This window comes from Neodiprion lecontei, chromosome 2, assembly GCF_021901455.1.
Source record: "Neodiprion lecontei isolate iyNeoLeco1 chromosome 2, iyNeoLeco1.1, whole genome shotgun sequence".
In the NCBI taxonomy this organism is placed as follows: domain Eukaryota; kingdom Metazoa; phylum Arthropoda; class Insecta; order Hymenoptera; family Diprionidae; genus Neodiprion; species Neodiprion lecontei.
In genome coordinates, this window is record NC_060261.1 from 44,234,588 (window position 1) to 44,246,299 (window position 11,712).

An 11,712-nucleotide genomic window follows, 5' to 3' on the forward strand; every position below is an offset into this window, starting at 1 on the left:
ATAGCCTATAGTGTGCAAAAGGAAATTCGTAGATTAATAACGAATATAATTAACGGCCGTGCGACACGATACTTCGGTATAAGTCAAACCTCATATCTGACTCGAGCTTTCATACAAGAGACTCACTAACGAGAAATCGCAGCGACATGAAATCCATTAAAAAGATAATTAACCCACAAATTGGTGAAACACGAATTCAGTAGACAAAAAAAAAAAAAAAAATTCAAAGAATGAAAGTAAAAGAAGTTTCACGGTTTCAATTTGTCCTTGATCTCGCTATCAACTATCCGTTATCAAGAGTCGTGCTCCTTCCTTAAAATCAGATGCCCTTGCGAAATGTCGGAAATAGTACAATAGACAAGTCCACCGATAATCGAAACTATCTTTCCCCTCCGGAATCCTCCAAAGCTAAAGGAAAACTTTCTCTGGTACCCCATTCCATTTTCGGAGTGTCCGGCTGGGACGATCAGAATCGACCACTTTATATAATATAATTCGAGGGACTGCAAACGGATATCGGTGATTACATTAACGAATGCACCTTCCATTCGTCACTCTGACCGCAAATACTGATTGTAAACTTTAATTCTATCGCGAAGCCACATGACCTGTATAAATATGCAATCATTGTAACTAGGATAAAAAAGAAATGATAAGAAATCTGGCGTCCGCGATGGATGGTCCGGAAGCCGTGGTAGACGCAGATGAATATCTTCAACCAAAGTCGAGGGCACCTGTACCACCTATCGTGGTCTCGCCGTCGAGTACGTCCGGCTCACCTCCCAACACGCCGATAAAGAGCTGCTGGCCGAATAGCACGCCAATGGCCGCTGACTCACCGACACCGCAGAACCAACAGAACTGGGACCGGGAGCTATTGCGATACGGCGTCTCGGGTAACGGGGGTACCTCGCGGGAGTCTGCAGAGGCAAACCCCGCGCATCTACAGCACCCGCATTATACCCACCCGAACGGCCATTGTGGCCCGGCTGCCAGCTTGGATGGCTCGAATTCCAGATACTGTTCAGACCCCCTTAAGATGATCGGAGTCATAGGTGATTTTACTTGAATATCAGACGTAGACGCAAAGGCTCTTGTTGGTTTACTATATGTATAGTCCAGTCAAAGTGTGATTTCGCTGAGAATTTTGGGAAGAACGCTATTTTTTTTTTTTTTCATTCCCTGGGGGGGTCGGCCGTGAGTGTGAAACTCAGTTTCCGGGTCTGGAAGGGTTGCCGAACGGCCGCCATCTTGAAATTAAGGGTGTGATTAGTTTTTTAATTTACCTCCATAACCGTGAGGCTGACAATAATTTTGTAGAGAGCTTTTTTGTAGTTGATACAATTATCCATAACTTTTTCCTATAACTTTTTGCGCTAATGTTGATAATAAACAAATTATAAACCAAAACCGATGAAAAATTAGGGAATAGAAAACTTTGAGGCAAGATTATTAATTAACTTGAAATCTGACAATAAAAATGATTCTTACCTTTTTTATAGAGCATTTTGTTATGAAAAATTTAATCTATTATTTTTTTCTTTGCTTCGTTGTTATTGATTCTTATGGTAATTAAATTCTATTATTTCTTCTTCATTTAATTTAAACGGAATACATCCGAATTCCTTTCTTCTTTTATTTGTTCCTGAAAGTAAATAATAATAATCTGAAGTTTAGAAATTCATAAAAATATAAAAGTCGTATGATTATTAAATTCTTAATTATTTGTAATCGAGAAAAAAAATTCGAAATGATTCCTAATTATTAACATTCAGTCAATTCAAATTAATTAAGTAAAAATTAATTAACCTCAACGTTATATGATTAATTCCAATAATCCGCAAGCAATGGATACCTTTTAAAACTAAAAACAGAACGAATAAACTTTCGAGAGACGAAAGTTTTTTTTCTACAAAACATCAACTACAAAAAAGCTCTTTACAAAATTTTTGTCAGCCTCACGGTTACGGAGGTAAATTGAAAAAACTAATCACACCCTTAATTTCAAGATAGCGGTCGTTCGGCAACCCTTCCAGACCCGGAAACTGAGTTTGACACTCATGGACGACCCCCCCCCCAGGAAATGAAAAAAAAAAAATAGCGTTCTTCCCAAAATTCTCACGAGCCTATTTTTTGAGCACGCTTTGACCGGACTAATAATGGACTGGGCTTACACGTCTATTTGTAACATGCGGGTATTTCGCGAGGATATACCATTAATAAAACATGATTGCTTGGGCGTTGTAGAATGCGACGTAACGGACGACTGCTTTAAGTCGGAGGTCGGCACGATACACCAACAAGCTAGAATTGGAAATTTGAAGTTGGACCTGCCCCTGGACGAAGATGACTACCTCATGCCCTCGCCCCAGATGCCAGCAAGCACGATACAATACATGGATCTGATCGGTGATTCGAAACCTACCGGTAAGCACCGTAGCGTGGCACGCTCTACCCGTTGATGAAATACAAATGCTAATTATTGCTAAGCCTCCACCGGGGGTAGACGATAAAATCGCAGACTGCCAATATTTTAGAATTTTTTCTTTTGCAGAGTCAGAGTCGAAGCATATGAACAATGGATATCGAAAGTACCCGGAATTCTTAACAATCCCCGGGAAAACGTCGGTTGACAATCCGGAGTATATCATGTCGCAGGACGACGCGGCGTTGAGCCCGCAGACGTTGGGGATTCCCGCGACCGCGGATCTCGTCAAGACGGAGACGACAAACGGTACCGCTTTTGGCTCTCAGGTCAGGCAAAGGAGTACGGAAGAGGAATCGGATCACGAGTATTACAACGACTTCGATCGGCTTGAGCGCGAGCTCCAGCCTTTGAAACCGCTTAGAAAGAACGAAACGACAGTATGATATTTATTATCCCAACTGACACTGGTATATGTATATCTATGTGACATCGTTGCAGCGGGGGCGGCGAGGAGCCGTCGTATATGAACGTTGATCATCTGGTAAAAATTATACAGGATTATTTATTGAATACTTGCCAGCCGACCAATGAATGAGAGAGACGGCCGCTTGCGTCGGCTTCTGGTATAATTCGCTGTGGTAGCGGACGCACTTGTGGCCAGTAATCAATACAAAAACCGTGTATTTTTTCTCGTCTTCATTGGAACAGACCCCTGCCATAGACGCAGAAATGATTTGGGATATCGTGCTTCAATTACGTCTGCTGTTTCGGGAATGTTTGCGTGGATGTGATAGCATTTAGCCACCTCACAGTCTCCGTTACACACACGTTAGACGGCGCGCTAATGTATACCTACCTACCAATTACCTAGCTGATGAAGGAGTGAGAAAATGTTGTGCCTTGAATCAAAGAGATGCCACGTGTACTTAGACAGGTTCGACGAAGATAGGATGACATAACATAGTAATATTAAGTGCTCCATCCAATCGCAGTGGTAATCAGGATGAACAACGAATCGATAACTATAGATTGGCCGATACGAAACAAGCGCACCGGATTTAGCAAGACATGATATCGTCTACCGAGACTTTCCCCATTACAATGGACTTGCAGTGCAAAAAACTATTCTTAATGTGCCATTCATTATCGGTGGCTTGTAAATAACTATAATGATAATAATTTAGAGTAATTGATAGAAGTAATTATCCCACAATTCAATCATCTAATTCCATGTAGATATATACGCACGCGCGTGTGTGTGTGTGTGTGTGTGTACACACACACACGCACACGCACACACTATAGAGCTATCTATCTATGCAAATTCTGTCCTACTCTGTCACACGTGTACCTACATCGGTAACTGTAACATCTAACGAAAATTTTACAGAACGGCCAACCTTTGTTTGAGTATGATGCGAAGGCGCAATTTCAAATTCGATCTACCATATACAACGGATGAAAATTTGTTGAATGGTATTGAAAATCGACATTTCCACGAGTTATTCAGGCGAATAAGGTTCACATGTAGAACAAGAGTTTTTGTAGAAAACATTGAAACCCGAACATTAGTCATGGACGCGGTCTCCGCTACATATTACCGATTCATATCTAAACCGAGTTGACCCTGTGTAGCAGAGGACATGAACGAGGCAACGATTAATTCCTCGTTTCGTCAAATTACGAGTGACGCATTGTACCCAATTATTGAGTCGCATTCTTCGTGCGCTCCTTGACAATGAATCGTATGGCCCGTCACCGACTGTGATAGGAAATGTCTTCTTATTATGGAGATATTTGAATTTAGTATCTTAATATAGTGCAAACGTACTGCTCGAAGCGAAACAAAGCGAACAAAATTAACCCAACATAACATTCAGACGAGCGCGATGCAGTCGAATTTTCGTCAATTTTTACTTACTCTTTAAGGTATGTGTCTTTAGCATTTAGAAAACTTCGCCGGTGAATCATAGATCCTCCGGAAATCCGGCCATATCTGCCACGGAACATATTCATTATACACGAGTCACTACGATATTTCGCCGTATCTCGGCTTTGTGCCGTCATAATAACAAACCAATAAAATTGGGAGTATCCGAGTTTCATAAAGTTGAAATTTTTTATGCAATTGTAAATAGATATTTTAGTATTAAGGAAAACTCCACGGATGTAGAAAAAAAGTACTTGAATTATCTTTGGCGCAGACTTGGCGTCGTTTACATAGTCTACTATAGTTGTAGAGTAGGATTGTGCCATTTTGTACAGGAATAATAAAAATTGATATCCAGAACAAAGTACGATTATATTTAAACGTTTACAGCTACTTTTATAAGGAATTTGGCTGGCGCTGTACCGTCGAACTAAACTACGAGTAAGCTAATTTTTCTCGCTCTAATATGGATATGATTCTTTCATACCATCAAAAATAAACGACTGAGCCGTTCTGAATGTCTAAATTAATGTAAATCACATTAATAGCCACATATAGATGTTTCAACGTGTGCACATGTCAACAAGTCTCACACACAAGTCGTAAATGTGTCTCGCGACGAATTTCAAATATATATACAATTATATATACTCAAAGGCACACGAAAACAGAACAATTTCGAATACAGGTGATGAGAGAAATTAATGACACTGTAGTCAGGGCGGCTAGGTGGTCCAGTGGAATAAGTCTCCGGTAAAGCATCTCTAGATACCAGGTCGGTTCCTGGCTCCGTCGTTAATTTTTCAACTCACTTGAAAATTTTCGAAATTGTACTCTTTCTAAACTGCGAGTGTGGGAATAATTTTCCAAAGTACAATCTGAAGCTTTTACACCCATATATACATGTACAGTACATGTGTCGTCAATATGCCGTTTAGGTCGGACATTTGATTCACATTATGTATTTCCTGTAAAAATCGATCCCGATGCTGGGTATAATGGTGTAATAATATTGGTTGGATCTCGCGATGTACCACTCTGGCACGGATGCCTTCGGAGTAATTCCGGACAACTGACTTTGATTTGACTTGATGAAATGGCACAGGTGTTGGATGGTATCGTAAAGGTATGCGAAGGTTTCGAGATAGAGGATCCTTGGTTTCAGAGTTACGGCGACCTAACTCAAGCGAAATGATTTGTGAGTTCGTAAGCCAATAAAAATTGTCATTGAGAATGTTGAAACAGTGGAGTCGACGTAAATGAAACGGGGAATTGACTTATACGAGGAATTTCCATGCCACTGACCGACAGCCTTACTAAATCAGCTACCGAGTTCTTGCTCAGTATAGATATGAAGCATCAAAGTTTCATACTTCACGAAGCATTGCTCATGATCCAACTGGCCGTACCTCCAGAACTCGGGGTGAGCCGTCCGTAAGTGAAATATATTACTGTCATGCCGTGGAACCCCTCCAATTTTTGTCTAAATCAGCTGTCAATTATTCATGCGATCTCCCTGCAGTGGGGTGAAATGTCGAAAATACTTGAATAGTGATTCTTGTTGTGGCATCCGGAGTATTAAATGAGACTATTTGAAATAAAAATGTTAAATTTTTGAAACAATGCTACTTCTGAAGCATCGATAAAAAGAGTATCTCTAAATAAATTTCAACAAACGTCTTTCGGAATTCATAATGAATTCAATGAAAAATCTTACACGTACAATCATAGATCGGTATATTTATAAATTAGATGCACATGATGAATGACGTGGTTTTTAGAAACTGAATATCCAGCTCTCGTAAAATATGTAACAAAATCTGTGGTAATTTATCATACGCTGTCGTATTCTGTCATAGCTGCGGTTGTGAATCCGAAGCTAAGCGTATCTAGGATGTAGTGAAATTGACAACTTTGATAGGAATCGATTCGTGAACAATCGTTGATAAGTACTAACTTCACATCGTTATTCTACCGTCATTACCATCGATGGTCCTACAGCGGTAGATTCTATCTAATCAGCCTGCAGCCTGCAACCGTTCGTTTTGTATACATTCATCATCGGCAAAGATTGCGTATCACAGAAGAGAAAACCATGATATGCGAGTACTATCCGCAATAGTTCTTACATACTGCTTCGGCTGCGTCATTCTGGACAATTTTGACAATGAATTCCCGCGCAGGCCACCAGTCAGGGACGGTAAGATCATCGTTGAAGGTTCAGAAACTCAAGTTATATCTTCGACAAAGCTTCCACGTGGGATTTCAACCGAGAGTGGCGGTACGAGAGAAAGGTTTGTACTAGCTCTAAAGCATCATTCCAAGAAATGCATCCGCACATCTCTTAAGCTACTCAAAACTTGTCATTCATACCAACAGTTATAACCGTCAGACTGGAACAAGCCAAACTGGAGAAAAGATTGCTCAAGCTATGTTGACGGATACCCACGGTGTAGGCCAAAACCTTGCATGTCATCGACACATACCTACCAGTTCTTCAAAAACTCGAGAACTAGCTTTTACTTATCTGCTACCCAAGAGATCTGCATCTATCAGGGCCCGAACGCGAAAAAAGCGTACACCGGTTCGCTGTTTCTAAATACGGATATTTCGTTGGACGAGAAACATAAAAATGACAAGAATACAGAAATTGCTAGACATGACTTTTTACAAGCTTTCAATGTACAATGTGTGGCCTTGAAATTGAATAGGTGAATGGGAGGCAGATTTCTACGTGGCAGCATCATCAAAGAGGTACACGGTCTCTTTTCCGTATTATTCCGCAACACCACGTACGCAAGAAACGAAGGACACCGCTCCACTTACGCCGTAACCTTGCTGAGAGGAACTTTATAAACACAGGCTCCGTCTCGCACGAGCGGCAGACGGCTTGCGAGAGATGCACAACGACTGAAACTGCACTTTATCACAGAACGCGGGTGAAAAAACGCAATAACGATTCACCACCTTTGAACAACGACCGTTTCGCACGGAGAAATGATCGTATGTACAATGCATATTTTCACCATCACCTGTAGTATTTTGAGCACCGACCCGCGTTACTTGGCACGTCCTTTCAGACTATAAATTAGTCAGACGGCAGGGAGCTTAAGTTGCGATTGATCTTAAATTACATTTTCGGCTATGACTGGATATTCGTTGCAGCGGAATACGAGGAGGATACCCATGTAGACAAGGAAGAGACGGAGAATGACATGAGCGACTGGGACGAATGGACCGAATGGAGCGAATGCAGTACGAGTTGTGGCTGCGGGCGCCAAGTTCGATGGCGTCACTGTATCGGAAAGGAGTGTATGGCCGGTCTTAAGAAGGCCCAAATAAGGACGTGTCATCTCAGGGACTGCAATAGCAAGAGTTTGTTGACTTGGCTTGGAATCAAAGCCTAAGTCAAATTAGAGCTCGGAGAATTATACTCGGATATTTGTACATTTATTGCCGATTACATTTGCGAATCGATGAACCGCATGGAATCGAATACTTCATTCACTTTTCACAGCATAGGCATTGCGATGAAAATTATCGCACGTGTTCAGCTGTTACCACAAAGTTGCAAATTTCATTGCACGTCTCTGTGGCATTTTGTAACATTTCATTGACTTGAATGACGTTTCAAGCACTTTTTTATCCGATAATCAATCGGCTTACTAACCAAACCAAGTGCGAGCCTTCCGTACTCCTTATAATCGTATCACATGGGTTGAGTGTCACAGTCGTCTACACAACTTCGCCAGATGTAAATGTATCGCGGAATAATCGGGACATCCTTCTATTAGCAGCTTTATCTTCTGCCGCTACTCTTCAGACAGATGAGAATGCGCAAACTGTACTAGCGAAGGATGCTACTGACTCATGATCAGTTATAGCAACGTTTGTTGAAGCTCCGGTCGAAGTGGTAGGGCCGAGAGTATTAGAATTGCAGATGGACGAAAAGGTTAAGAAGAAGAGGGGGAGAGCGAAAATGGAATTGGGATCGCAGTTGACCTAAAGAACATCCGATCTGCACATGCTTGCATGCTTAAAGACGACGATCGAGATGAAGGAGATGATTCTGTGACAGGCAGAGTTCGAGCTATGGACGACCTCTTTGAAAATGTCGGGGATGTCCTGGGGAAGCGAAATATACATGATAGGTAAGCCTCTAAGAATAATTGAGTTTTACCGCGTGGGCATGGAATAATCCTGAAATTCTTATCCGATCTTCGATAAGTTGATGGCTAACATGGGTGTGATACTTTTTTTTTTTTTTTTTACCAGAATCAAAGGTCACAGACGAGGATATGGAATAAACAATTATAACAATTTGGATGAGAACAGCGGTACACCGAGAGAAGCCATACGCGACTCCCTTACAGAATTTCCATTTTGGGAGAGAACGGGGAATACGACAACCACAAGTCCATTGAATCGAAAATTATAGACGATTCCAAAGAAACAAACGATGACTACGAGAATGACTTTGACCGCGACGATGACGAGAACGGAGACGACGGTGACGACGGCGATGGCAGCAGCAACAACGACGACAGAGGTGACATCGATGATAGCGACGTCCGTAAAATAGACGTGCGAAATGGTATACACCGGATGATTGGGTCAACGTGTGTATCTATAATTTATACCATGTGTATAACAATTTCCCCGCCAGCACGATTCTCGGACTCTTGGTGATTTGGAAACGCGAATAGATATGTTTTAATAGAACAATTTCAAACACGGGAAAATTTGACAGGGATTTTCATTAATTTTTAGGGCTTGCATGCCCAATTAGCTTTCAAGCGCGAGACTGAGATACACGCGTTTTTGTTATTGCATGATTATTAGCGTACTTTATTTTGATTGTTATACTTTACGGTATGACGAGACATGCTGAATTGGGTCTGTACGAAAAACTTTATCATGCGTGCAAGTAGAAAATCCAGAAATAATTAAGCTCTATTTTTGCTTGGTTTAGCAAAAATTTATGCAAGTACAGCAGATTAAATCATATGACGTCATCGCGTGTCAATTAGGAGCATTCTTATCGGAACGATTCAGTCAACTCTCACAGTTCATTGTCAGTGGAACCAGATGGGCAATCGAAATAACATTTTAGTTCTGTACCACCACGAAAATTTAACTTTGGACGTTTATCTGCTCACGCTGACTGGCGAAATTCACCGTATCTGTCGAGTATATTACAAAATCAATGAAATTCAATTAGTTGTAACAGCTGCAATTATCTTTCTTTGGTAAGAAGAAAAAATGTGGCCCGATTGTTCTATATTTACGGAGATATGAAAACGTAAAAAAAAAAAAAATCTGCAAAGACCCAATTGGGCGCTTCCTTTCCGTTGTCATCGATCACAAACGATCGATACGTACGCTTGACATACCTTCCCAACTGAAGTGCCGAATATTCAGAGTGGGGCATTTAAAGTGCGACAGAGCAATAGTAGTCAAACTATTGATGATACTCGACAAAGTTTCAGATGAAAGTTACATTGTTCGAGAAGGCCGACATACTGGACCATCTTATTTCTTTTTCAGCGGACGCGCTGAAGCTACGTCAAGGTCAACGCCACTTTTTTAAATGGAACAATATATTTTTTTTTTTCTACAACATTATTACTGACTTTGAGGCAAATTCAGTGATCTACGAAACAAGGGCACTCTAGGCACGCGAAGTATGAAAGTAGTCGAAAAATCGAATCAAATCAAAATAATTATATTCAAAGGATTTACTAACCTTGGTTCGTGTCTACCTACAGAAGATGCTCGAAGTGACGACCCTCGACTTGTAACCAATTGTTAATTCGCTGATGAAAAGACCGTCTAACTTCAGTCAACACTTGTGGTGTAATTTCAGCACATGCTCGGTGTATTCTTTCTTTCATGTCGTCAGATGAAATGAAAAAGCGAATTAACAACCTGTTACAATTGTTTTAAAGTCGATTCATTACCACGTGTAATGAAGATTGTAATAGTGAATTGAAAAATAAGCGATACATAGTCATTTACTTCAGGCGAATAGTACTTTACGAATATTACTGTATTCTTCCGCACGAATATACACGCAGTAAGCATCGGTCATGGCCATACAGTGAGAAATCAATTTTTGAAAGGAATAATACGCCCAATATGGCAGAGGATTAAGGCTCTGTCGATTGACGGAAGAAGGGAAAAAATACTAGTAATTAATAACACCGCGTGCAGAGCGTCGATTTCTTTCTGGACTGGTTGCGCACTAATTGTTACATCATTCGAATAAATTTTCTACTTGATCCAGAATATCCCCAGAATCTTGACTTGAAAATTTGGGATCACTAGGGTACTTGGTCGTGCTGCACTGCGACCCGTGGGTCTGGCAAGTATGCAAGGTAGCGTCATTGTGTGGCAGGCGGACGTGTTTCTGGTGAAAACGTAGCGCAAATAAAGTCTTGCAAACTGAAGCGTTGCTGATAGTCTGTGAATAATTCATTGCAATGTATTTTCCCTCGATTAGTTGACACTTTTGTGAACGCACAGAAGATCAGAATGGAATTGAAATCAAAGATTCATATAACAGGAACCATTGACGATTAGTCAAATTTTTTTAACATCACTTTGACTTATTGTTAGTTGTGACTAATCGGAATTGTTTTCTCTCGCTAAAATAATTCGATATATCGTGTACAAGAATCCGTTTTACTGTTAAAAACAAAAAAGGTGTTTTTTTTCCCTCATTTCCAAACAATGCGTTAAGACGACGTTGGCGCATGCACACAACTAAAATTTTCGGTTTCCCTCACCAAGGCTTTCTCCGGCGCATGCTCATCTTCCAATCCTTCAATTTTACGCACTGTGTTATTCGTCATAAGTTACCGATTCCCAATTTCACGCGTTGTCAATGTCACCTTCGGTACTTCTCGGATCCACTTTTGTCGGATCAAACTTTCCTTCACAGGTTTCGCAAAATGCAGCGCGTGCCGTACGTATGGATGGGTCATATCTGACTCATGCGATTATTGCACTGGCCTCGGCTGATGTTGCGTTGGTATGTGTACTCGTGCGATTGCAGCCCTTGTCCTCGGCTCACACTCTAAGATTCACACTCGTAACACAATATCCTATTTTCGTTGTATTCACGTAAAATACTTGAAAGTATGCACAGAAATGTTGAAAGCAAAAAAATTATGAATTAGGAACGGAAGGCGATAAGTACGACCACATACGATCTTCGGGAATCATCGTGCGATTATTTTTATTTTTCTTGTCAAACCCGTCAATTTACGTTGTGAGATTCCTTATATTCCTATTATTCCTTTGATTCATTTATGCGTTCCCATCGTTTCTACCCAAATTGACTTGAAAAAAT

At 40.8% G+C, this 11,712-nt stretch overlaps 2 protein-coding genes across 7 annotated transcripts in view; both read left to right on the forward strand.

Annotated features, from left to right (window-relative positions):
* Positions 1-4,722, forward strand: part of LOC107220921 (epidermal growth factor receptor) — a 98,189-nt gene extending 93,467 nt beyond the window's left edge. For all 6 annotated transcript variants that reach the window (XM_046732134.1, XM_046732137.1, XM_046732135.1 and 3 more), the window contains 3 exons: positions 638-1,055; positions 2,248-2,427; positions 2,555-4,722. In XM_046732134.1, the coding sequence (XP_046588090.1) occupies positions 638-1,055; positions 2,248-2,427; positions 2,555-2,871 (915 nt within the window). In that variant the 3' untranslated portion in view covers positions 2,872-4,722. The remainder of the gene's footprint in view (positions 1-637; positions 1,056-2,247; positions 2,428-2,554) is intronic.
* A 987-nt stretch (positions 4,723-5,709) lies between these two features.
* LOC124293039 lies at positions 5,710-7,786 on the forward strand. Its single transcript, XM_046731947.1, has 5 exons — positions 5,710-5,792; positions 6,542-6,652; positions 6,738-6,810; positions 7,070-7,361; positions 7,524-7,786. The coding sequence occupies exons 1-5, from the start codon at positions 5,710-5,712 to the stop codon at positions 7,763-7,765; spliced, it is 801 nt and encodes a 266-aa protein (XP_046587903.1). The 3' UTR covers positions 7,766-7,786.
* The last annotated feature ends 3,926 nt before the right edge of the window (positions 7,787-11,712 follow it).